General features: G+C 35.0%; 1 protein-coding gene across 1 annotated transcript in view; it reads right to left on the bottom strand.

Moving 5' to 3' along the window:
* The window catches only part of LOC121409313 (signal peptide peptidase-like 3), a 75,958-nt gene that overhangs the window by 37,832 nt on the left and 10,924 nt on the right, over nucleotides 1-27,202 (bottom strand). The window contains exon 3 of the mRNA XM_041601238.1: nucleotides 12,750-12,853. Coding sequence (XP_041457172.1) covers nucleotides 12,750-12,853 — 104 coding nt within the window. The remainder of the gene's footprint in view (nucleotides 1-12,749; nucleotides 12,854-27,202) is intronic.

Here is a 27,202-nt window from a genome sequence, read left to right on the forward strand (position 1 = left end):
AGTTTCACCAGACACAAAAGTCCGAACCGAACCCGAACATGCTGCCCGACTTGCAGCACTACATGTAGGGATGTTATTATCATGAGGGAAATCAAGCAAACTGCACAGAGAAATAATGGCATAGTTTGAATTTGCAGGGCTATTTGACATACTTTTCTATCGTCTAAAAACAAAAATGTTACAAGTTTTTCTTTGGAAGGGAGAGGGTGGCAATCCCCTAACCCGGCCGGCTGCATCTACCACTGACATCAAGACAATTTAAAACATAATTTATCAAAGGTAATCAAATTCTCAACATCAATGATGACAAACCATTGGTGTAACAAACGTAAATAATGTGAAGTGTATCCAATCTCTGATGCAAATAATGTATGAAGGCATGATATTTCCCTTGATACTAAATTGTATATGAGAAACTGAAAAATTGCAATTGCACTGCCTCTGGATCAATATGTGAATATGAGTACAATGATTATAGTGAGGCTGAGATTATACTCTTGGGTTTTGCAAGATAATCATACTCATCTTCAGCAGAATGAAGATGAGGCCCTAGCTCGCTATTGTTGATGCAAGGAATTAGCCTGATCAGTGAATGGGTCTTTTCACACGTGAATCTTGAATCATCATTGTAATAATGATTGTAATTCATTTTTGGAATCATCAGAACTTTCACACGCTCACTGTAATTTGAATTCCAGAGCAAAGGTGGTATGTGTCCTTGGTGACTTGTCAATCAAAGTTTGCATTGTAAATAATGCTGTAACAGATTTTTATTCCAATTCCCGATCCGATTTTCCCCTTTTTTCTGCATTTTTCCGAACTCCGATTTTTGACCAGTGGGGAAAAAATCGGATCGGAAAAACCAAAACATAACAAGACAAAAAAAAAACATGTGGCGACATGTTTGCTGTCAAAATGCGCTGGTGATTTGTTTTGATCTCAGACAAAAGCGGTGGAAGGAAAAGAAGATAAAGGGGAAGAAAATTATGATTTGTTTTTATCTCCGATATTAGCGGAAAGGCAGGTGGAGAAGATTATGATTTGTTTTGATCATTATGAAAGATTTCTGCCTAAATGAGACAGAAAATCGTGTACAACTCTTGAACGCACACACAGGTCACGGAGTGACCCTGAGTGCAAACAGCTGACTGTGTTACAACGTAGGGGTGATACATTTTCGCAAAAGGTGTGATCAAACTCACTGGAGGGACTTTAATTCACTTATAACAAAGAAATGTGTACTACAGTACTCATGTTGAATGCTCTGATGAAAATTATATGAGTTTCACATTCATTTGAACGGGTGGACAAGATTATTGTATATATCGAGTGCATTATCCATAAATCATACTACCATTGCGACCCCTGCCCGGCCGATGGTTCAGGCATGACGATCCTGAGTGACGTCACCGATAGAGACCTCAAATGCCAGGACAGCCTATTCGACAACTAACTTCATCTAGTAAAAAACACGTATTGAAGATATCCAATGGGAAAATGGCTTTCATTTTCATGAAATATACATTCCGTTCCTCAATAAATCTTTAACCCCGTCGTTAACTGCCCATTCATTCTCGAGCAATGGGGGAATGAATACAGAGTGTCTCAAAGTTTGTGTGAAAAAAGGTGCATTTTCCATAGAACTTCTGCCAAAAAGCAATGCGTAAGGGAAAGATTAGCCCCAAAACACGAATAGATGAGTTAATCAAATGGAATGAATCATGAAAATCAGTGAAATATAGTTTCTCCTGTACTCATTACTGAATACCCCGACTTGATACGATTAATTTTTCCCCCTCTCCATCAACTTTTAAGAAAAAGGGTGCATATTTTCATAAAAATATCATGTGTTATATCGACGGACGCCCGTGCGTACGAGCAGGAGGTAGCCAAATGTCTTGTATTTTTCATAATGTCTGACATAATCGGGGAAGAACAAAACGATGATGATGATAATTGGTGATAATTTGTTTTGATCTCCGACAAAAATGGAGGAAGAAAAACAACGAAAAGATCTTAAGCGGAGGCAAATAAGATTTAGTTGAACACGCTGACATGCGCGGTAATATTTACAACTATCTGACTATATGTCCTCTAAGAGTTTACGATTACCTCCGCCATCACTACCATATTGTAGAGAAGGTGAATATCATCGTAAACAACTCTGGATAATAATGCGTCTTTTTCGGGAGGACATGCGACCTTTATGAGATTACGATTACCTCCGCCATCACTACGATGTTGTAGAGAAGGTGAATATCATGGTAAACAACTTTGGATAATAATGCGTCTTTTTCGGGAGGTCATGCGACCTTTCAGAGTTTACGATTACCTCCGCCATCACTACGATGTTGTAGAGAAGGTGAATATCATGGTAAACAACTCTGGATAATAATGCGTCTTTTTCGGGAGGTCATGCGACCTTTAAGAGTCTACTATTATCTCTGCCATCACTACGATGTTGTAGAGAAGGTGAATATCATGGTAAACAACTTTGGATAGTAGTGCGTCCTTTTCGGTAAGTAATGCGACCTCTAAAAGTTCACGACGGATGCCGCCATCACCGCGATGTTGTAGAGAAGGTGAATATCATGGTAAACAACTTTGGATAATAATGCGTCTTTTTCGGGAGGTCATGCGACCTCTTAGAGTTTACGATTACCTCCGCCATCACTACGATATTGTAGAGAAGGTGAATATCATCGTAAACAACTTTGGATGATAGTGCGTCTTTTTTGGTAAGTAATGCAGCCTCTAAAAGTTCACGACGGACTCCGCTTTCACCACGATGTTGTAGAGAAGAGGCCTATCGTTGATCAGCGGTAGTGTCGCGCGCTGGAACGTCATTTTCTTATTTTCCTTCCTCCGATTATGTCCGAGATCAAAACAACTCATCATCTTCTTCCTCCGCTTTTGTCGGAGATCAAAACAAATTCTACAATCAGTGTAGCGTGCAGCATTTGTCCACGCGCTGGCCACATACAAATTTTAATGTATTTTTTTTTTTTTTCCGATATCCCAACCGATTCCGATTTTAGGAGCAAAACTTCCGAACCGAACTCCGATCCCGTAATTGCTCTAACTTACAACATTAATTGTAAATACAAAGTACGATGAGTGCATGACAATTGTATTATCTATGGAAGTGCTTGAAAGGTCATGTAAGCTCCGCCCCCCAAAAGATGTTTTGGAGTAGAATTTGAATTTGTGATTGTGATTATACACCTATCAATTGTAAGACGCACCCCTTGACCCCCGGGGATGGTGCGTCACTTGTCAGATGTGAGTCGGATTTTCATGTACCATGACGCACCTGTGTGTCTCGACTGTGACGGACCTTTTCTTACGATGACTGTGCCTGGACGAAAAAATATGACGCACCAGTGCTGGATTTTGACTGACCATCGACTGTCTCTATGACGCACTCCGTCAAGTAAATCTCCGCGGGCGCGGCACGAACGTGCCGCTGTACTGTACGTACATCTCTCGCGAAGGAACCTTGCAAAGTACTATGGAATAATACCCATTCAGGGGGCGAATGCACGAGAGGGTCTTTGAAAGGACTGTCTTTGGTATCGCATTTTAATCATGAACTACCGTATTTGCCGGCGTCTATAGTATAGGCAGCACTATTTTTTGATGAGAAAAAGAAGCAAAGTCGGGGTGCGGCCTATACGTGACGATAGTCAAAAGCCGTGTCCCGCGAACGCTGAATACCGTGATGTTGCCAGTACTAGGTCCGAGCTGAATAAAATCCCCAAATGGCACTCGAAAAATCCCCAAATTGGAACCTAAATCCCCAAATTATTTAAATCACAATAATTTATGAAAAAGTGAGGATATTTATCATGGTTGTTGCCCCAAATTAGTTGATGTGTTCATACAACACACAGCAGATTTTTTTTCTTTTTTTTAGGTTTCGATTCAAAGTAGATTGGCAACCCCACCATTTACCGCATATTTTCAACCAATGAAGTTCAATGTAAAATTAATTCATCGGTTGAATTGCGGATGATCTACATATTTTAGCATAAGAGTGATATATCTCATGTATTTTAGCATCATATTACTGAAAAATAACGAATCGGTGCTTTTCATCAAAACCTTCAAAAATACCCTAAATTGCATGAAAAATCCCCAAATTTCTTTTAATCCCAAATAATTTTTTTTCATCCCCAAAGGCTTCTCAAAATCCCCAAATATTGAAAATTTGGGGATGGAGATTGATGGCAACACTGAATACGTGGTCAACACAGCACGTATGCGTACGTTTGGGACTACAGTGACGCTTCCATTGTAATGGTAGTTAAAACAGCGCGTTTATAGGATGAAATAGTAAAAAGCATGACTTAACTAAGAAAACATTTCAGTACCGGTACGTGATAACTTACTTTTCAAATTAAATTCTATTTAGGTCTAAATTTGTTTCCATATAACGTAGCAGAGCTCAGAGACCGTGCAACTCAAGCGATCTGACTCTGTCTGGGGGTCTGGGGCCGGCATTCCCCGGCAATAGCATGTGTAATAGTACGTTTGCAATATGTATTGGTAGACTTATGACAACAACCCATCTAATTGAAATGAATGTCATTACTATTTATGAAATTATGTGGAACATTGATTTAACATGTTATCATTTTTATCTTCCTTGCAGGAGCCAGGAAGATTAGCAGCACCTCGTTCTACATTTTTAAATTTATTTTTACATCGTCATCGATCGTAATGGAAAATAAAATGAAAATATTTACCTTTTGATCTTTTCTTTTGTTTTGCATCTCCAAGTCTCATCGGCCAATAAATAATAATAAAAACCTACCTTGCGATGTGTGCTGTGGTCTGCTGCGGGAAATGGCGGTAGTGGTGATGATTGGCTGGTTGGTTGTGAATACAAATATTTTGGATGAATTATGTGATGATAATGCAAATGGTGACAATGATATTGTGTCAACGAATTGCCATAAAATGATAATTAAAGTTACAACATTGAGATGAGTGATTTAGATTTTTACTGGTTAGGCATTATGGATTATTATGATGGCGACGAAGATGATGATGATAGAGCACGTTTATGTTGACAATAGTAAATGATGATAGTATACACGATTTTTTTGCGACGATAAAGATGACACGGTGATACACGAAGTTTGCATGCAATTTAATATTCTATTGCAGGTGGAAAAATAGCGTAAGTATAAAAAAGAATCATGCCGCCTTCAATATTTTCCCGCTGAAAGAGACCGAGGGAACATGACAAGGTATGTCAATTACAATTGCTTTGTGCGTGAATTAATAACGGTCTTTTTCAAGGCCACGTAAACTTCCAAGAAAGAATCAGTGTTCATCTCCGGGGGGGGGGGGCACTTCCATTCATGAGTTGATACCATGCGCGACCATGGGGTTTCGAAAGCACCCTAAACACCGTAATTTCCATATTCTGAAAATGCACCCCTTCTCTGTTAGCTCCATGGTGAAACCCTACCCTTAACAAGTATTGGAAACAAACGATACTCTTGGCAAATATTCCCTGAAATGAACCCTTAAACAATTAAGTACAGGAATGTTTTATTGTTACGGGTTCTTTGGTCGTCGGCTTTACCTAATGTACGACCCCACCTCCTACACCTCGCGCAAATCAGACTCTATCTAAACACGAAGTGTTGGGGCAAAAAGGATATCCTTTACAAAGCATTTTAATTTTGTTTTATCATCCCCGCAAATTCGACCCTAAACACGTATTTTTCCTAGCGAAATAGATACCCTTTTTCCTTATTTTTGTGTTTTTGACACCCTTATCACGTTACGTACGTAACGTGCCCTATCGTGAAAAAGACATCCTTTTTACGTTTTTTTTGGTCGCGCATGGTATCCACTCGTCAATGTAAGTGGCCCCCCGGGGTTCATCTTTTTTATTCATAGGCGGGGGGCAGGTCCCCAAAAAAATTGAGATGGGGGACGATCCCCCTAAATTTTTAGTTCATAACTTTTTTTTTGCTTGTCAATTTTGTTTCCTGCATCCCCCTCCCTAAATTCTGGTGGACCCCTAAAATGTCTCTTGTCCTCCCCCCCCCTAAAATTTAGGTTGATGACCTTTTTTTTTTTGCTTGTGAAATTATTTTACTTACATTTGTCCATCACTAAGGTAGACCCCCTCTAATTCTTTGGGCTTCCGCCGCCAATGTCTTTATTTCACTTGGTCTTTACCTCTCTCTCACTCGTTATTTATTCAATTCAATTCAATTCTGGTTTTATTGTGAAAATGGTACATGACAAAAGTCCGAAGACTCATATTATCATATTTACAAAGTAAAGATGTACATGTATATTATTAAAAGATTACATCACAATTCTAGTGCTTGACAAATAATCAACAAATAAAGCCAGAGAAAATAATTTGGACAATCTCAAAAAAAGATTATTGATTGAAATTATAACATTGTAAAACTATCATCGTCAAAATCACATCAGCAAAGTTGCAAGTATTAAAAGCATATATAAATTAAGTTACACTTTTAAAATATCATATTTAAAACAAGAAAAATATGTACATGATATAAAAAATTGTAAATAGCAAGACAAATTAAATAATATATAAGTCCTATAAAAATATAAACCAAATCAATGTTGTGAATAATTGCAATTTCCAATTAGTTTGAGCCTTGTATGACAGTCATAAAACAAAAGCGAAATAAATACGATGTTACAATAAATTGGTATGAACTTCTGGAATTAACCATGTGATATGCTGTAGATAGTACACCACCAGTCACAATCCCTTGACCACCCGTTTACCATGTTTACCTGCCTAAACCAGAGAACAGCAAATTCAGTGCAATGAATCCAATGTTCTCCGGCCGAAACAGGCAAATAGGTAGTCAAAGAAATGTGACTGGTACAGTATATGCTTTATAGTAAAAAATAAATAAATGAACCAAAAAATCATTGAAGTTGGGCAGAATTACATATCGAATAGTCGTATTACATGTAAGTGGAACTCAAGTAAGTAAAAAAAAGAACATTGGAATAAAAAGGTGACAAACATAAAATAAAATCAATAAGATTAAAGATAAACAAAGTGGAGTACAAAAAGTGTTACAGTTGCTAAAAAAATAAAGCTGCATATAAAATTACATTATATTACAGAGTTCAACAATTGCACAAAGTGGGGGATTGGCGACTGTTGGTATCTTTTTGTTCTAGTCTGAGGAATCTCAAGATGATGTGCATTTCTTATGGAAAGACCAGTTCTAACCCTACGGGTTTCAGGCAAGAAGTGGTGATGTCGTTTCGATTTTAGCAACGAGCGTGCAAATCCTTCAAGAAGCTCACTCCGTCTGTCTTTAAGAGATGACACATTCATACTTTGTAGAAGTTAAATGTATGTCAAGACATTTGGCCAGGCAATGATACGCAGAGCCCTCTTCTGAACCCACTCAATGCTAGCGGATTGTTGGCAGGTAATGCTAAATGCCCAAACGGGCACGGCAAACTCAATCAATGGCATGTCAGTACATCTTGTAGATTATTTATCTCATGTGACATCACCGACTTCAATAAAAAAAAAAACATTGAAACACTGCCCGTGCTTGCGTATTTATTTAAAGGACAAGTCCACCCCCCCAAAAAAACTTTGATTTGAATAAAAAGAGAAAAATTCAACAAGCATAACACTGAAAATTTCATCAAAATCGGATGTAAAATAAGAAAGTTAATATGACATTTCAAAGTTTCGCTTCATTTCACAAAAAAGATATATGAACAGCCAGCTACATCCAAATGAGAGAGTCCATGATGTTATTCACTCACTATTTCTTTTGTTTTTTATTGTTTGAAATATGAAATATTTTTATTTTCTCGTCATTGTCATGTGAAATGAAGTTTCATTCCTCCCCGAACACGTGGAATTCCATTATTTTAACATTTTGTGTTTCAGGCAAGGAAGTCCTAATCGTCAAATTCGTAAAAATTGAAATATTGTATAATTCAAACAATACAAAACAAAAGAAATAATGAGTGAGTGACATCATCAACTCTCTCATTTGGATGTAACTGGCTCATTCATATATTATAACTGTTTTGTTAAAAATAAGCGAAACTTTGAAATGTCATAACTTTCTTATTTTACATCCAATTTTGATGAAATCTTCAGCATTGTGCTTGTCTGATTTTTCTCAATTGATTCAAATCAACATTTTCTGAGGTGGACTTGACCTTCAACTTTATTTGTATGAAAAGAAGACGTTAATTGAAAGAAATAAAATATATTCGCCGAGCTTGTTTACTGTCGCAGCGCTTGTTTATCTCCGCCACTCTTGTTTACCTCCGCAGCGCTTGTTTACCTCCGCAGCTCTTGTTTTCATCCGCAGCGCTTGATTACCTCGATCGGCCCTTTCTTCACGTCGATGGTGGATTATTTTCCTTGCGTCGCCTTCCGAAAAAGATGAAACAGTAAGAAGAATTACAGCATGCGTGTTTATTATTTCCCATTCCGCGGCGATTGTTGAACAATTTTCCAACCAAGATTTTTTCCGACTTCGCCGGGTATTCTGTCATGCATTTTTTTTTCAAAGATGATTCGCAAAATGGGGGTGGGGCCTTTACGCCGGCAAATACGGTATTATTAAGCAACGGTTTTTGTTCACCAACAAATGAATAAAATATGTTGGCAGGCATTAAAAAAAAACCAATGTCCTACGGCGCATCATAAATCCGCAACACGAAAGACGTCCTTTGCAAAGAACACCCCCCCCCCCCAAGATAATCAGTTTTTGATCTGAGAGGAACGACGTACGAGACGCGCGCTGCAAGAAAAACTTGTTTTTCATCCTAAGCAATCGTGCGGGCTTGCGGGCTGGATATATAAAAATGGATCTAAAGAAAAGTGAAATAACTTCTTATGCAAGGTGACAGAAAATTCAAGACAAGATTTTAATCCAAGGATGAGCATCCCGATGAGCATGCAGGGTTTAAATACAAACGCCCGACGACGTGAGTAAAGTGCGTGGACAGAGCCGTTCGTACCATGCTGAGGCTTTATGACGCACCCCGGTAAAATGACTGACTATGACGCACCTATTCTCCATGCTCTGACTGACCAATTGCCTCCATGACGGTACCCTGAGTCACTAATTTGTTGGTAAATGACCCACCCATGACGCACCATTCCCGGGGGTCAAGGGGTGCGTCTTACAATTGATAGGTGTATTAGCATCCATGATTCTGATCAGGCTCTAGTTTGTATGGTTCCACATGTGCTAAATATTTTTCACTGCAATGATCATCCAAATTATTTTTTTACTGTGTGAAAGGGCAGTGAATCAGGCCTATTTTCTGATCTAGCTTCTTGCACACTCAAAACTCTTTTGAATTTCTTCACAAGTAGAGCCTGCCATTTTCCGAACTTTTTTTACCAGACCAAACACTGATCCTGTAAAAATCACTGGCAAAATTCAAGGGATGAACATAAGTTCAGGGAGGGGGATGAACAACTGTTTCACTCCCCCCTCCCCAAGTCTGTGCTGCACACATTTGAATATGTACCAATTTCAGGCTTGATCTGAAAGTTCAGACTTGGGTCTGACTTAGTTTCTGATGGAGACGTGATGCAAACTGAAGCTAATCCACCTTGAAGCAAGATAGATCTAAGTACTTCATTTTGATTAAGACTCATCTTCTGTGAAATAAAGTATAATGATACCCTAAGGTATTGTACAATAACCCCGGGGGGGCCACTTCCATTCACGAGTGGATACCATGCGCGACCATGGGGTCTCGAAAAGCACCCTAAACACGTAATTTCCATATTCTGAAAATGCACCCCTTAACAAGTATTGGCGTGTGAAACCCAACCCTTAACAAGTATTGGACACAAAACGATATACTCTCGGCAAATATTCCCTGAAATGAACCCCTAAACAAGTACGGGAATGTTTTATTGTTAGGGGTCCTTCGGTCGTCGGTTTTACCTTATTTGGTTTAGTACAACCCAACCTTCTACACCTCGCGCAAATCGGATTCTAAACACGAAGTGTTGGGGCAAAAAGGACATCCTTTATAAAACATTTTAATTTTGTTTGATCATCCCCGCAAATTCGACCCTAAACACGTAATTTTCCTAGCGAAATAGATACCCTTTTTTCATAAATTTTGTGTTTTTGACACCCTAATCACGTTACGTACGTAACGTGCCCTGTCGTGAAAAAGACATCCTTTTTACGTGTTTTTTTGGTCGCGCATGGTATCCACTCGTCAATGTAAGTGGCCCCCCCGGGACAATAACCATGCTGATAAATAGGGCTGGGACTAAAACCCGGGTACCCGGGTCCCGCCCGGAAGCCTCGGGTACCCGGGTAGAAAAATCAATACCCGATACCCGAAAATTGCTCACCAGTATAACGTACATTTGATTTGTATTGCGTAGTGTAAGACACGATTGTAAACTCATCACAAAAGTACACAAGTCTCATTTTGAATCTCACCAATTACCCTCGAAATATCTACTAGTTTTTCAAGTGATGATGTGACTGAGATCGTTCAATCGTCGCCATGTTTCTTTTGCAGCGCAGTGACGTCATCCAGCCACTGCGACGCGAGCCAATTTATGAATGAAATATAGTAAGCATGCGCATTGCAAGCCTCAGCCCACGCAGTATTCCGTCAAAACAAGTCTGCAATACTCTTTCACCTCGTACCAAAATCGACCTAGAATTCCACTTTCCTTTATTTCATATGAATTATGAAATGTATTCTCAGAGGATCTATTTTCTCACCGCTAGCGCACGGGTAAGCAAATTTTTATTACTTCTTGCTTTTCCGTCAAAATCTTACGAAGTAGCGTCGATGTTGCATCGTGTTTGTGAGTTTGTAGAATCTATCGCTACGTGAACAAAGTCAATTGATTTCCGGGTTTCGGAGCATACGAGGCGCCAGCCAATCACGTTCTTGATACCATTTTCAGTTCATCATAAACCGAAAATGGTAACACGATCGTGATTGGCTGGCGCATTTGACACTCCGAAACCCGGAAATCAATTGACTTTGTTCACGTAGCGATAGATTCTACAAACTCACGAACACGATGTAATATCGACGCTACTTCGTAAGATTTTGACGGAAAAGCAAGAAGTGATAAAAATTTGCTTACCTGTGCGCTATCGGTGAGAAAATAGATCCTCTGAGAATACCTTTCATAATTCATATAAAATATAGAAAAGTGGAATTCTAGGTCGATTTTGGTACGAGGTGACAGAGTATTGCAGACTTGTTTCGATGGAATACTGCGTGGCGCACGGGAGGCTTGCAATGCGCATGCTTGCTATAATTTCATTCATAATTGGCTTGCATCGCATTGGCTTGATGACGTCACCAATGGGGTTTTTCCACCGGTCATATTTCAAGCGAAATGATTTTCGGGTACCCGCCCGAAAATTGCCACGGGTACCCGAAGAGAAAAAAACCCGAAAGTCCCAGGCCTACTGATAAAAGCCACCTTGTAATCTAAAGAAGTGCTACATGACTCTAAATATTATCATTAATATTCTGACAATTTTGCAGCTTCTAATGAATATGTGTTCAGCACTTTGGACCAACTTTCGATGAAGACAAAGAAGAAAATTATGGTGATGAAAACAATGTTCGTGACAATGATCCTAATGATTTCAATACAGAAATCTTACGGTTTCCAAAGCATTTGCACATAATTACATAAAAAACAAAGCCAATCACTTTTCTTTGTGTGATATGATTTTATACATGATACAAGATGCTTTATTTTAGTCTCTGCAAACAAATAATTACACAGAAATTTGGTTTTCTCTGGCAAGTAATACAAAATACTTTTATCAAATAATGAGATCAGCTATTGGTGTCCTTCACCATCAGTCCAAATTTTCAAAATGGTGTTTTGTCGCAACAAAAGTGATCTTCCAGATAAAAAAGAATAAAAGATAAAAACCAGCCACTGATCTCCCTATCATATTAATTTCTACTGACTTTGATGAAAAATTGTGATAATTTAACAGTAGCAGTTTGGATTTCCTTTCTCTAGTTTCACAACCTGATCAACACTGATTATGGTTGACAATCCTGTTTCGACTTTAACAACAATTTCTCATAATCTGTATCGCATCCAATACTCGAGAAGTATATAGAAATTGATCACTGTTTTTCAAGAAAATTTGTCCCAATGAAAACTCATAATAGCCTTTGAAGTAACAAAAGTAGCACCTTGTGTATGTCAATCTAGCACATACAATATTTTTTTTCAAAAAAGGTATCTATCAAGCATGTGACAAATAATTTAAAGATAATAAAAAGCTTTTATAAAATCTCCCTTAAAAAATGACAAATTACAAACAATGTTTCAAAATACAACATTCCATTTAAAGTATATATTGCAAATTTTCAAATCTGGAAATAGAAACTGGTACCGTCACAGTCTGACCTTAATGTATCTAAAATGCATCTGAATTGACCGACATTTACCACCCAGCAAAATTCAGGTTTTGAGTTCAAATGATCTTAGATTTACCAAAAAAGAAGGATTTGTATCTTAGTCCAGAGTTCAACAAACAATAATGAAAATGATTTAGATTGTAGTAGAATAACCATAGCAATTTTTTGTTATATTGGAAAACATCATTAATATTGACAAAAAGCTGCAAGAAAAACAACTAACAAGATTTTACCAGCTTAGAATTGAAATGATATCTCTAAATTCTTCTACCTCTAATGCAAGGCTCTAATCCACTTACCATTTTCAGCTTGCTGTGGATTGCCTGGGGGCTGCCCCGTTAATGTGTTATCCTTCTCTTCTTTCTGTAATCTATCTTTCTCTTCTTGGTCCATATTTAGAGATCTGAAAAATAAAAGTAAAGAATACTTTATCTATCTTTCTCTTCTTGGTCCATATTTAGAGATCTGAAAAATAAAAGTAAAGAATACTTGTAATCCACAGCCATAATGAAAAGTATCAAATTGAGCTCGAAGCAGATTATGTACCCACAATGCAACGATTTCAGTATGTAGTTTTATGACACCAAATATAATCAAAACATTGTGTTCTATATAAATGATTCTCTATATTCATATTTATTTATTATGACTACTTGTACATTGCTGCCATAGATGACATATGTTGAATTCCTCCGAACAATCTCAATTTCCCATTAAAGATACATTGGTAATCACAATCTATGAATACATGTACATTAGATTGGTATATCAACTTTAGCAATATATCTTTTCAACTGTCTTGTCAAATGGTACATGAATCAATACTAATTAATAGCACGTTTGAAGTAGGAGTCTACTGGATAATCCTTCAAAAACTTGGAGGAAAGTTTCCATTTTAACATGCTAGTCACAAACTGGCACCACGTAAAAAACATTTTACTGTATTCATAGGGCATTTATATGTACAGCACTAAACGGTTTCATTAGTAATACTTCAAATATTTTTTTTATTATTTCCATAGCTGTATAATATATTTGCTGCCCCAGTGAATGGTCAATGATTACTGCATTGAAGACAGTTATAGGCCTATATCAGGAAGAAGGTAAAGTGAAGGCAGGAAGGAAAAGCCAAGGAGATCGAGGTCATATGCACTGTTTACAATTCAGGATCAAGAAAAATACATGGACAGGTAAACCAGACTCTAATGACCAGAATAAAAGTGCTTAGAAACAATAGTCCAATGTGTTAATAAAAGAAGAATATCCTCGTTTTTATAATTGATTAACTTGCTTATGTGTTTAAAGCACAATGAACAAAGGGGCAGGCTCAATTTCATTGAAAATGGGATGGTAAAATGTCAATTTCAAGAAAACAAATAGACGTTTCCTTTTTTCACTACTTCTAGGCCATATTTCATTAATTTTCTGTTATCAATATTAAATAAATACCATAGAAATCTTGATTCTTGATTGGATCATCAGACCTACATAGATATATGTACCATAACTACAGAGTTACTGTATAATCATTACCCGTAAGTAAGTAACGGTCTATTAACCGCACCTTTTTTTTAAAGTAGGGTGCGGTTTATCCAAGGTGATAGGTCGGCCTGAAAAAAAAACCAAGTCCTTTTCCCCCTAAACGAAGGTTATTAAAAGGGAAATCAGTTTTGGTTTATTTTATATCGCCAACATATTTTTTATGACAAGGCTAGAGAAAGACTCTAATAATAATTAGCAGCCCGTCGTAACCCCTTCCGAACATGGACCATAGACGTCTGCCAGTTCACAACACATTGGGTGGCCAAGCGTAGCCGCCAAGGGCAATGTCGTTTAGAGGGGTATGAGCCGCGAGTAAATGGGAAGTGATTATTACAATCTTAATCAAGAATTGTCCATAAAATTTATGCACCTACCTTCATGAAAGTGCTTTAAACTTTATTCTCAAGTCATTGATTCAAAGTAGCAAAGTTCCCTGGCAAAGTCCAAACAGACGCCAAGCATACTGGGTAATATTTTGTCACAGCCAAGCTAGAGTGAGAGCATGCGTTGTGGTTATAGTCCGGTTATGAAATTACAGCCCACAAACCAAGGCTACCAAGCTCATCGGTTTAACGTAAGTAAACGTAAAGTTCAGAATTAGGCTAACCAGACTGGTTAGCCTAATTCTGAACTTACCAGTTCTGGTCGGCCGCAGGCAGATAAAACAAGTTTGAGATAAAGTTAATGCCCTAGCTTAGGCTATAGCCATAGCCTAGCCTAACATTTTGCCTTGTCATTAAGGGCAATTTGATAAGTGTTTAAGAATTGGATCTAGATGTAGATCTAGGTCTAAGGCCTCGGCTAGGCCTACAGGGTACTGGCAATTTTAGGGTGCTGATTCATTTATGTCAAACGGCAAGACCATGCGCATGTGTAGTCTTATTCCGAAGACGGAATCATGAATATTCATATTGATCTCCACAACTGTGGTGGGAAAAATAATTTCGCTGCCCACGCGGCAACTATTTCTTTCTTAATTGCTTTCATAAGATACCACCACACACGAGACAGCATGAAGCCGTAAAAAAAACTGAAATTTTTTTTTGCCATTTTCTTTGTTTCTTGAACCTTCCTGTAATCCAAAATTTCATGCTAAAACATTGAATGCTAGACAAATTCTGAAAGTGATAGTGAGGTTGTGATACGGTAAATGTTTCTTCCTCTCCATAAAGATAGACTTGTATCCACCAAAATTGTTGTGCAGGTAGTAAACATAGTTCTCAAATTGAAAGAGAAAGGCATTTCAAGAATATTCATCAGTGATCTACAAATGTAACTGTAGATTTTCTCTAGACTTCAAGACTGACTTACAGTTTTGAACTTCTTCAGAACTTTTGACTTTTGATGCTACTTTGTTCACGGACCAGTATGCTGTTGTTATAGTTACTGCCATCTTTTTCAGAGTTTTCTTCTTTAACCAACCCAAGTGGTGGTTTGAGTTTTTTTTTTCTTTCACTGGAGATTTTACATGTTTATAATGCCTTTGTCTGTTTCTGTAATGTTTAAGTATTATGTACATGTATAAATTGTATTTTAATGTTCTATGTGTATCAGTACCCATGGCAACCCTATTGTATTTTAACTAAGAGCCCAAGTTTGAACACACAATAGTTGACTATCCAAATCTCCAATAAGTCATGTTGCAAAGGAGCTCAATGCTGACTTCAAAGTCAGTCTTTTACCTCAGTTAAAGATACTTCACATGAAAACATAATCTTAGAATAACAATATCATTTGTATTTCACAAAACAATCTTTACATTATGAGCAATGCTAACTTCAGTATCTGTATCTGATCTAGGTAATAAAGAAATAGAAATAGAGAAATAGAAGAAAGAAAAAAAGAAAGGAATAGAATGGCTACTCCAATAAGTCATGTTGCAAAGGAACTAAATGCTGACTTCAAAGTCAGTCTTTTACCTCAGTTAAAGATACTTCACATAAAAACATAATCTTAGAATAAAAATATCATTTGTATTTCACAAAACAATCTTTACATTATGAGCAATGCTAACCAAAGTATCTGTATCCGATCTTGGTAATAAAGAAATAGAAATAGAGAAATAGAAGAAGGAAAGGAAGAGAATGGCTACTCCAGTAAGTCATGTTGCAAAGGAGCTCAATGCTGACTTCAAAGTCAGTCTTACCTCAGTTAAAGATACTTCACATGAAAACATAATTTTATGAATTAAAATCCACTTTTCTCTTTGATGAAATATATTGTTCGTATTTCACAAAACAATCTTTAATTTAGCAAAGTTATATAACTACAGTATCTGTAACCGATCTAGGTAATGAAGAAATAGAAAAGAGAAAGAAATAGAAAAGAGACAAAGAAAGAAAGAAAGGAAGAGAATGGCTACTCCAATAAGTCATGTTGCAAAGGAGCTCAATGCTGACTTCAAAGTCAGTCTTTTACCTCAGTTAAAGATACTTCACCTAAAAACATAATCTTAGAATAAAAATATTATTTGTATTTCACAAAACAATCTTTACATTATAAGCAATACTAACCACAGTATCTGTATCTGATCTTGGTAATAAAGAAATAGAAATTGAGAAATAGAAGAAAGAAAAAAAAGGAAGAGAATGGCTACTCCAATAAGTCATGTTGCAAAGGAACTAAATGCTGACTTCAAAGTCAGTCTTTCCTCAGTCAAAGATACTTCACATGAAAACATAGTTTTATGAAATAAAATCAACTTCACTCTTAGACAAAAATATTGTTTTTATTTCACAAAAAAAATCTCAAAGTTAGCAAAGCTAACTTCAGTATCTGTAACCGATCTAGGTAATAAAGAAATAGAAAAGAGATAAAGAGAGAAAGAAAGAGAATGGCTACACCAGTAAGCCATATTGCAAAGGAGCTAAATGCTGACTTCAAAGTCGGTCTTTTACCTCAGTTAAAGATACTTCACATAAAAACATAATCTTAGAATAAAAATATCATTTGTATTTCACAAAACAATCTTTACATTATGAGCAATGCTAACTACAGTATCTGTATCTGATCTTGGCAATGAAGAAATAGAAAGAAAAAAGAAAGGAAGAGATAGGCTACTCCAATAAGTCATGTTGCAAAGGAGCTCAATGCTGACTTCAAAAGTACCTAAGTTAAAGTTATTTCACATGGAAACATAATTTTATGAGTTAAAATCCACTTTACTCCTAGAATTAAATTATTGTTTGTATGTCACAAAACAATCTTTACATTATAACAATACTAACCACAGTATCTGTATCTGATCTTGGTAGTAAAGAAATAGAAATTGAGAAATAGAAGAAAGAAAAAAAAGGAAGAGAATGGCTACTCCAATAAGTCATGTTGCAAAGGAGCTCAATGCTGACTTCAAAGTCAGTCTTACCTCAGTTAAAGATACTTCATATAAAACATAATCTTAGAATAAAAATATAATTTGTATTTCACAAAACAATCTTCAAATTATAAGCAATGCTAACTACAATATCTGTATCTGATCTTGGTAATAAAGAAATAGAAATAATAATAATAATAATAATATTGTACTTATATAGCGCATAATATTGGTAATCTCTATGCGCTTAACAAAAGAATTATCCATTACAAACGAGATCAAATTATTAATATGGTTTTCAATGAAAAATAAAATACTATTCTACATTAAACTAAGTATTGTGCTACATTGTGATAAACATTAAATATACATATATCATTACATGGTATTAATTTGGTACTAAACATATTGAATAAAACTATATTAAAATACATGTATATTAAGCTACATAGAGAAATAGAGAAATAGAAGAAAGAAAAAAAAGGAATAGAATGGCTACTCCAATAAGTCATGTTGCAAAGGAACTAAATGCTGACTTCAAAGTCAGTCTTACCTCAGTTAAAGATACTTCACATGAAAACATAATTTTATGAATTAAAATCCACTTTTCTCTTTGATGAAATATATCGTTCGTATTTCACAAAACAATCTTTAATTTATCAAAGCTAACTTCAGTATCTGTAACCGATCTAGGTAATAAAGAAATAGAAAAGAGATAAAGAGAGAAAGAAAGAAAGGAAGGAAGAGAATGGCTACTCCAGTAAGTCATATTGCAAAGGAGCTAAATGCTGACTTCAAAGTCAGTCTTTTACCTCAGTTAAAGATACTTCACATGAAAACATAATTGAATGAATTAAAATCCACTTTTCTCTTTGATGAAATATATCGTTCGTATTTTACAAAAAAATCTCAAAGTTAGCAAAGCTAACTTCAGTATCTGTAACCGATCTAGGTAATAAAGAAATAGAAAAGAGATAAAGAGAGAAAGAAAGAAAGGAAGGAAGAGAATGGCTACTCCAGTAAGTCATATTGCAAAGGAGCTAAATGCTGACTTCAAAGTCAGTCTTTTACCTCAGTTAAAGATACTTCACATGAAAACATAATTGAATGAATTAAAATCCACTTTTCTCTTTGATGAAATGTATCGTTCGTATTTTACAAAAAAATCTCAAAGTTAGCAAAGCTAACTTCAGTATCTGTAACCGATCTAGGTAATAAAGAAATAGAAAAGAGATAAAGAGAGAAAGAAAGAAGGAAAGGAAGAGAATGGCTACTCCAGTAAGTCATGTTGCAAAGGAGCTAAATGCAGACTTCAAAGTCAGTCTTTTACCTCAGTTAAAGATACTTCACATGAAGACATAATTTAATGAATTAAAATCCACTTTACTCTTTGACGAAATATATCCTTCGTATTTCATAAAACAATCTCCACATTATAAGCAATGCTAACCACAGTATCTGTATCCGATCTAGGTAATAAATAGAAATAGAGAAATAGAAGAGAGAGAAAGAAGGAAAGGAAGAGACTGGCTCCTTTAATAAGTCCTGTTGCAAAGGAGCTAAATGCTGACTTCAAAGTCAGTCTTTTACCTCAGTTAAAGATACTTCACATAAAAACATAATCTTAGAATAAAAATATCATTTGTATTTTACAAAACAATCTTTAATTTATCAAAGCTAACTTCAGTATCTGTAACCGATTGAGGTAATAAAGAAATAGAAATAGAGAAATAGAAGAGAAATAAGGAAAGGAAGAGAATGGCTACTCCAATAAGTCATGTTGCAAAGGAGCTCAATGCTGACTTCAAAGTCAGTCTTTTACCTCAGTTAACATGGTTAAAGATACTTCACATGAAAACATAGTTTTATGAAATAAAATCAACTTCACTCTTAGACAAAAATATCATTCGTATTTCACAAAAAAATCTCAAAGTTAGCAAAGCTAACTTCAGTATCTGTAACTGATCTAGGTAATAAAGAAATAGAAAAGAGATAAAGAGAGAAAGAAAGAAAGAAAGAAAGGAAGAGAATGGCTACACCAGTAAGTCATAATGCAAAGGAGATAAATGCTGACTTCAAAGTCAGTCTTTTACCTCAGTTAAAGATACTTCACATGAAAACATAATTTAATGAATTAAAATCCACTTTACTCTTTGACGAAATATATCATTCGTATTTCACAAAACAATCTTTAATTTAGCAAAGCTATATAACTACAGTATCTGTAACCGATCTAGGTAACGAAGAAATAGAAAAGAGAAAGAAATAGAAAAGAGATAAAGAAAGAAAGAAAGGAAGAGAATGGCTACTCCAATAAGTCATGTTGCAAAGGAGCTAAATGATGATTTCAAAGTCAGTCTTTTACCTCAGTTAAAGATACATGTACTTCACATAAAAACACAATCTTAGAATAAAAATATTATTTGTATTTTAGAAAACAATCTTCACATTATAAGCAATGCTGACTACAGTATCTGTATCTGATCTTGGTAATGAAGAAATTGAAATTGAGAAATAGAAGAAAAAAGAACGAAAGGAAGAGAATGGCTAGTCCAATAAGTCATGTTGCAAAGGAGCTCAATGCTGACTTCAAAGTCAGTCTTTTACCTCAGTTAAAGATACTTCACATAAAAACATAATCTTAGAATAAAAATATTTGTATTTCACAAAACAATCTTTAATTTAGCAAAGCTAACTTCAGTATCTGTAACCGATTGAGGTAATAAAGAAATAGAGAAATAGAAGAGAAAGAAGGAAAGGAAGAGAATGGCTACTCCAATAAGTCATGTTGCAAAGGAGCTAAATGCTGACTTCAAAGTCAGTCTTTTACCTCAGTTAAAGATACTTCACATAAAAACATAATTGAATGAATTAAAATCCACTTTGCTCTTTGACGAAATATATTGTTCGTATTTCACAAAACAATCTTTAATTTAGCAAAGCTAACTTCAGTATCTGTACCTGATCGAGGTAACAAAAAAGAAATAACCAATGAAACAAACAGAGAAAAAAAGAAAGACTGACTACTCCAATAAATCATGTTGCATAGGAACTAAATGTTAACCTCAAAGTCAGTCTTTTACCTCAGTTAAAGATAAAACATAATCTTAGAATAAAAATATCATTTGTATTTTACGAAATATTCCTTAAGTTGGCAAAAATAACTTCAGTATCTGTAACTGAGAGGTAATAAAGAGAGAGAAATAGAAATAGAGAAAGAGAGAAATAGAAATAAAGGAGAGAGAAAGAGAGAAAGAAAGAAAGGAAGGAAGAGAATGGCTACTCCAGTAAGTCATGTTGCAAAGGAGCTCAATGCTGACTTCAAAGTCAGTCTTTTACCTCAGTTAAAGATACTTCACCTAAAAACATAATCTTAGAATAAAAATATTATTTGTATTTCACAAAACAATCTTTACATTATAAGCAATACTAACCACAGTATCTGTATCTGATCTTGGTAATAAAGAAATAGAAATTGAGAAATAGAAGAAAGAAAAAAAAGGAAGAGAATGGCTACTCCAATAAGTCATGTTGCAAAGGAACTAAATGCTGACTTCAAAGTCAGTCTTACCTCAGTTAAAGATACTTCACATGAAAACATAGTTTTATGAAATAAAATCAACTTCACTCTTAGACAAAAATATTGTTTTTATTTCACAAAAAAAATCTCAAAGTTAGCAAAGCTAACTTCAGTATCTGTAACCGATCTAGGTAATAAAGAAATAGAAAAGAGATAAAGAGAGAAAGAAAGAGAATGGCTACACCAGTAAGCCATATTGCAAAGGAGCTAAATGCTGACTTCAAAGTCGGTCTTTTACCTCAGTTAAAGATACTTCACATAAAAACATAATCTTAGAATAAAAATATCATTTGTATTTCACAAAACAATCTTTACATTATGAGCAATGCTAACTACAGTATCTGTATCTGATCTTGGCAATGAAGAAATAGAAAGAAAAAAGAAAGGAAGAGAAAGGCTACTCCAATAAGTCATGTTGCAAAGGAGCTCAATGCTGACTTCAAAAGTACCTAAGTTAAAGTTATTTCACATGGAAACATAATTTTATGAGTTAAAATCCACTTTACTCCTAGAATTAAATTATTGTTTGTATGTCACAAAACAATCTTTACATTATAACAATACTAACCACAGTATCTGTATCTGATCTTGGTAGTAAAGAAATAGAAATTGAGAAATAGAAGAAAGAAAAAAAAGGAAGAGAATGGCTACTCCAATAAGTCATGTTGCAAAGGAGCTCAATGCTGACTTCAAAGTCAGTCTTACCTCAGTTAAAGATACTTCATATAAAACATAATCTTAGAATAAAAATATAATTTGTATTTCACAAAACAATCTTCAAATTATAAGCAATGCTAACTACAATATCTGTATCTGATCTTGGTAATAAAGAAATAGAAATAGAGAAATAGAAGAAAGAAAAAAAAGGAATAGAATGGCTACTCCAATAAGTCATGTTGCAAAGGAACTAAATGCTGACTTCAAAGTCAGTCTTACCTCAGTTAAAGATACTTCACATGAAAACATAATTTTATGAATTAAAATCCACTTTTCTCTTTGATGAAATATATCGTTCGTATTTTACAAAAAAATCTCAAAGTTAGCAAAGCTAACTTCAGTATCTGTAACCGATTGAGGTAATAAAGAAATAGAAATAGAGAAATAGAAGAGAAAGAAAGAAAGGAAGAGAATGGCTACTCCAATAAGTCATGTTGCAAAGGAGCTCAATGCTGACTTCAAAGTCAGTCTTTTACCTCAGTTAAAGATACTTCACATAAAAACATAATTGTATGAATTAAAATCCACTTTTCTCTTTGATGAAATATATCGTTCGTATTTTACAAAAAAATCTCAAAGTTAGCAAAGCTAACTTCAGTATCTGTAACCGATCTAGGTAATAAAGAAATAGAAAAGAGATAAAGAGAGAAAGAAAGAAAGGAAGGAAGAGAATGGCTACTCCAGTAAGTCATATTGCAAAGGAGCTAAATGCTGACTTCAAAGTCAGTCTTTTACCTCAGTTAAAGATACTTCACATGAAAACATAATTGAATGAATTAAAATCCACTTTTCTCTTTGATGAAATGTATCGTTCGTATTTTACAAAAAAATCTCAAAGTTAGCAAAGCTAACTTCAGTATCTGTAACCGATCTAGGTAATAAAGAAATAGAAAAGAGATAAAGAGAGAAAGAAAGAAGGAAAGGAAGAGAATGGCTACTCCAGTAAGTCATGTTGCAAAGGAGCTAAATGCAGACTTCAAAGTCAGTCTTTTACCTCAGTTAAAGATACTTCACATGAAGACATAATTTAATGAATTAAAATCCACTTTACTCTTTGACGAAATATATCCTTCGTATTTCATAAAACAATCTCCACATTATAAGCAATGCTAACCACAGTATCTGTATCCGATCTAGGTAATAAATAGAAATAGAGAAATAGAAGAGAGAGAAAGAAGGAAAGGAAGAGACTGGCTCCTTTAATAAGTCCTGTTGCAAAGGAGCTAAATGCTGACTTCAAAGTCAGTCTTTTACCTCAGTTAAAGATACTTCACATAAAAACATAATCTTAGAATAAAAATATCATTTGTATTTTACAAAACAATCTTTAATTTATCAAAGCTAACTTCAGTATCTGTAACCGATTGAGGTAATAAAGAAATAGAAATAGAGAAATAGAAGAGAAATAAGGAAAGGAAGAGAATGGCTACTCCAATAAGTCATGTTGCAAAGGAGCTCAATGCTGACTTCAAAGTCAGTCTTTTACCTCAGTTAACATGGTTAAAGATACTTCACATGAAAACATAGTTTTATGAAATAAAATCAACTTCACTCTTAGACAAAAATATCATTCGTATTTCACAAAAAAATCTCAAAGTTAGCAAAGCTAACTTCAGTATCTGTAACTGATCTAGGTAATAAAGAAATAGAAAAGAGATAAAGAGAGAAAGAAAGAAAGAAAGAAAGAAAGGAAGAGAATGGCTACACCAGTAAGTCATAATGCAAAGGAGATAAATGCTGACTTCAAAGTCAGTCTTTTACCTCAGTTAAAGATACTTCACATGAAAACATAATTTAATGAATTAAAATCCACTTTACTCTTTGACGAAATATATCATTCGTATTTCACAAAACAATCTTTAATTTAGCAAAGCTATATAACTACAGTATCTGTAACCGATCTAGGTAACGAAGAAATAGAAAAGAGAAAGAAATAGAAAAGAGATAAAGAAAGAAAGGAAGAGAATGGCTACTCCAATAAGTCATGTTGCAAAGGAGCTAAATGATGATTTCAAAGTCAGTCTTTTACCTCAGTTAAAGATACATGTACTTCACATAAAAACACAATCTTAGAATAAAAATATTATTTGTATTTTAGAAAACAATCTTCACATTATAAGCAATGCTGACTACAGTATCTGTATCTGATCTTGGTAATGAAGAAATTGAAATTGAGAAATAGAAGAAAAAAGAACGAAAGGAAGAGAATGGCTAGTCCAATAAGTCATGTTGCAAAGGAGCTCAATGCTGACTTCAAAGTCAGTCTTTTACCTCAGTTAAAGATACTTCACATAAAAACATAATCTTAGAATAAAAATATTTGTATTTCACAAAACAATCTTTAATTTAGCAAAGCTAACTTCAGTATCTGTAACCGATTGAGGTAATAAAGAAATAGAGAAATAGAAGAGAAAGAAGGAAAGGAAGAGAATGGCTACTCCAATAAGTCATGTTGCAAAGGAGCTAAATGCTGACTTCAAAGTCAGTCTTTTACCTCAGTTAAAGATACTTCACATAAAAACATAATTGAATGAATTAAAATCCACTTTGCTCTTTGACGAAATATATTGTTCGTATTTCACAAAACAATCTTTAATTTAGCAAAGCTAACTTCAGTATCTGTACCTGATCGAGGTAACAAAAAAGAAATAACCAATGAAACAAACAGAGAAAAAAAGAAAGACTGACTACTCCAATAAATCATGTTGCATAGGAACTAAATGTTAACCTCAAAGTCAGTCTTTTACCTCAGTTAAAGATAAAACATAATCTTAGAATAAAAATATCATTTGTATTTTACGAAATATTCCTTAAGTTGGCAAAAATAACTTCAGTATCTGTAACTGAGAGGTAATAAAGAGAGAGAAATAGAAATAGAGAAAGAGAGAAATAGAAATAAAGGAGAGAGAAAGAGAGAAAGAAAGAAAGGAAGGAAGAGAATGGCTACTCCAGTAAGTCATGTTGCAAAGGAGCTCAATGCTGACTTCAAAGTCAGTCTTTTACCTCAGTTAAAGATACTTCACATGAAAACATAGTTTTATGAATTAAAATGGGTTTAAATCCACTCCAAAAAGTAAACGTTCGCAATTCACAAAACATTCTATTCAAATGTTCTTATTTCTGAAGCCTTTAAATGAGCAAAGCTCTCTGATTGAGGTAATAAAGAAAAAGAAACAAAGAAAAAAGAAAGAGACTGGCTACTCCAATGGTTATTTTGCAAAGGAGCTACATGTAAATGATGACTTCAAAGTCAGTCTTACCTCAGTTAAAAGTAATTTACATAAAAACATAATCTTATAAATCAAAATCCACTTCACTCTTTTTTTAAATCAAAAAGTGGAGGGACAAACAAAAGCATGAGGACTATCAATGGCTTGTTCCCAACATATAGACATTTAATTGATCATAAACAAATAATCAGACAAAGAAAAACAATTTCATTCATGAATTAAAAATAGAATCAGGGGGTATACAATTTTATCCTATGAGTAACAAATTTTAAACCTAGACAGTGTAGGGCAACTTTTAATATCAGAACCTAAACAATTCCACAGCTTCAGACCAATTAGAATGATTTTTGAAGAAAACTTGTATTTAAATTTTGGGATACGATTGTGATTTGACTGCATTATTGTGTATGGAACAGTTAGATCATAGATAATTCTCTTGGAAACAGTTGTCTTGCAATTGATGAATATATATCATGAATTTGAATAGAGGTTACTTGACGTTTCGGGGAGGTTGACTGTCCGTCTTCAGGAGTGAAGGATGCTAAACGAGCACGGGGGTACTTATGGAGTGAATGCAGACGTCGAATTGGTGGCGGGACGGGTCAGCGGTAGGTGGTCAATGGTGGCGCTGTATCTTTTATAATATTCACACGAATCTCAAGTCCCAGAAAATAATCATCTAAGAAATTTCTCCCAGGAAACCCCATTGGAACATTTCTCTCAAATTAAAATGAACATTAATCCATGTCTCAGACTTGGTGACATGATCATTGGTTGCCATGGAGATGAAACTTAGAGCTTAATGAAATGAAACGTTTCCAGCTGGCAGCTGAAGACATCATTATATCAAGAGGTGAGTGGTTGATTGAGACCATGTGACTAGTACCTCCCCCTTTCATCACACGTAGTAGAAGCGTGCATAATGTACATGTATCTAATGAATAATAATAACTGATCAGCAGTACACAATATCACCATGGTATCATCACATTCATTGTTTATTTATTAGCAACCTCTAGTCTAACTTCATTAATCACTAATTAATGAAAATCATGTCATATCAAACAGGTTTAACTTGAAGACATAAAACCCCACAACCATGTATCTCAGACGACATATTCTATTTCTGGAGAAACATTGCTTATTCCAAATTATCATGCCATATTATGAATTTTATAGATATCATAGAGGCCGTTCTCATTACGCTTTCTAAAACTAGTTTACTGGAAACCGATTCAGGAAACCACTTTGGAAGATCACTTTGCTAGCGTTCCCACTTGATCACACAAAAGTGGTTTTCAAAATCACTTCACGTAAAGTGCTCTTGTTGCTATGGAAACGCTCTCAGTGGGGTGACACGTTTCGCGCGAAATTCGAAACCGCAGCATAGGCATTCTAGACCTGTCGTGTGGAGTAGCGCGCTCAAAATATGCAAAGATCGCTTCCCGAAGAACGGTTGTGTCCTCACTTACGCTAAAACCAGTATAACGAGGCAAAGCAATCTTGAAAACTACATCGCGAGGTGGTTTTCCAAACTGGTTTGGAAGATCGCTTCCAAGACCGCTTTGACCATTCTCACTACGCGTTAAACTAGTTTCCAGTAAACTAGTTTTAGGAACGTAGTGAGAACAGCCTCATAAATACAGAAATTAGGAGAAGGTTGTGGTTTCCTGTTCTTTATGCTCTTGCCGAAGGTTTTTTTTTTACAAATACAATCTTGCTTTCAAAAGTCAGTTTAAAAAAAGACCATGCACACATTTGCACTTACTACATTGCATGAGTAAAACAAGATTTGTAAAAAAAAATCAATATTTTGAACCAAAACATGTTCATTACACATTATATTGTAAATTTGACAATCAGCTCAATATTTACACAAAACACATTTTAGTCAAGGTTAAGAATTAGACATCTGGGCAAATCATTAGATGATATAGATGAGCATGAGCCTCCCTGATTTAGCATCAATAAAGTATTCATAATATGTCTCCTTCACACCTGCTGACAAACATGGGTAGTTTCAGTTTGACATGCACTCATAATACATCAGTACGAGATCCATTCTTTCTTTCTCCTCACTATGAACTATATTTTGTGGTTTTATGGTTTATTATTTCATGCAAAATAAATAAAGACATATGATTCATGAATTATCTTGAAAATTAATAATATTAATCTTTGGTTAATTCTTTGATCCCAAAATGGCCATTGACCTTCTCCTCGTGACATAGGCCTTGTCATGCAAAGAGTTACAATTGATCTGATCAATCTTATGGAAATCCATAATTTTTCTTCAGGAAATTTGCTCATTGTCCTTTAAATACAAAGAGAATTGTACTGCATTGTCAAGAAAACAGTGAATATATGAAT

This window comes from Lytechinus variegatus, chromosome 2, assembly GCF_018143015.1.
Source record: "Lytechinus variegatus isolate NC3 chromosome 2, Lvar_3.0, whole genome shotgun sequence".
NCBI classification, from domain to species: Eukaryota; Metazoa; Echinodermata; class Echinoidea; order Temnopleuroida; family Toxopneustidae; genus Lytechinus; species Lytechinus variegatus.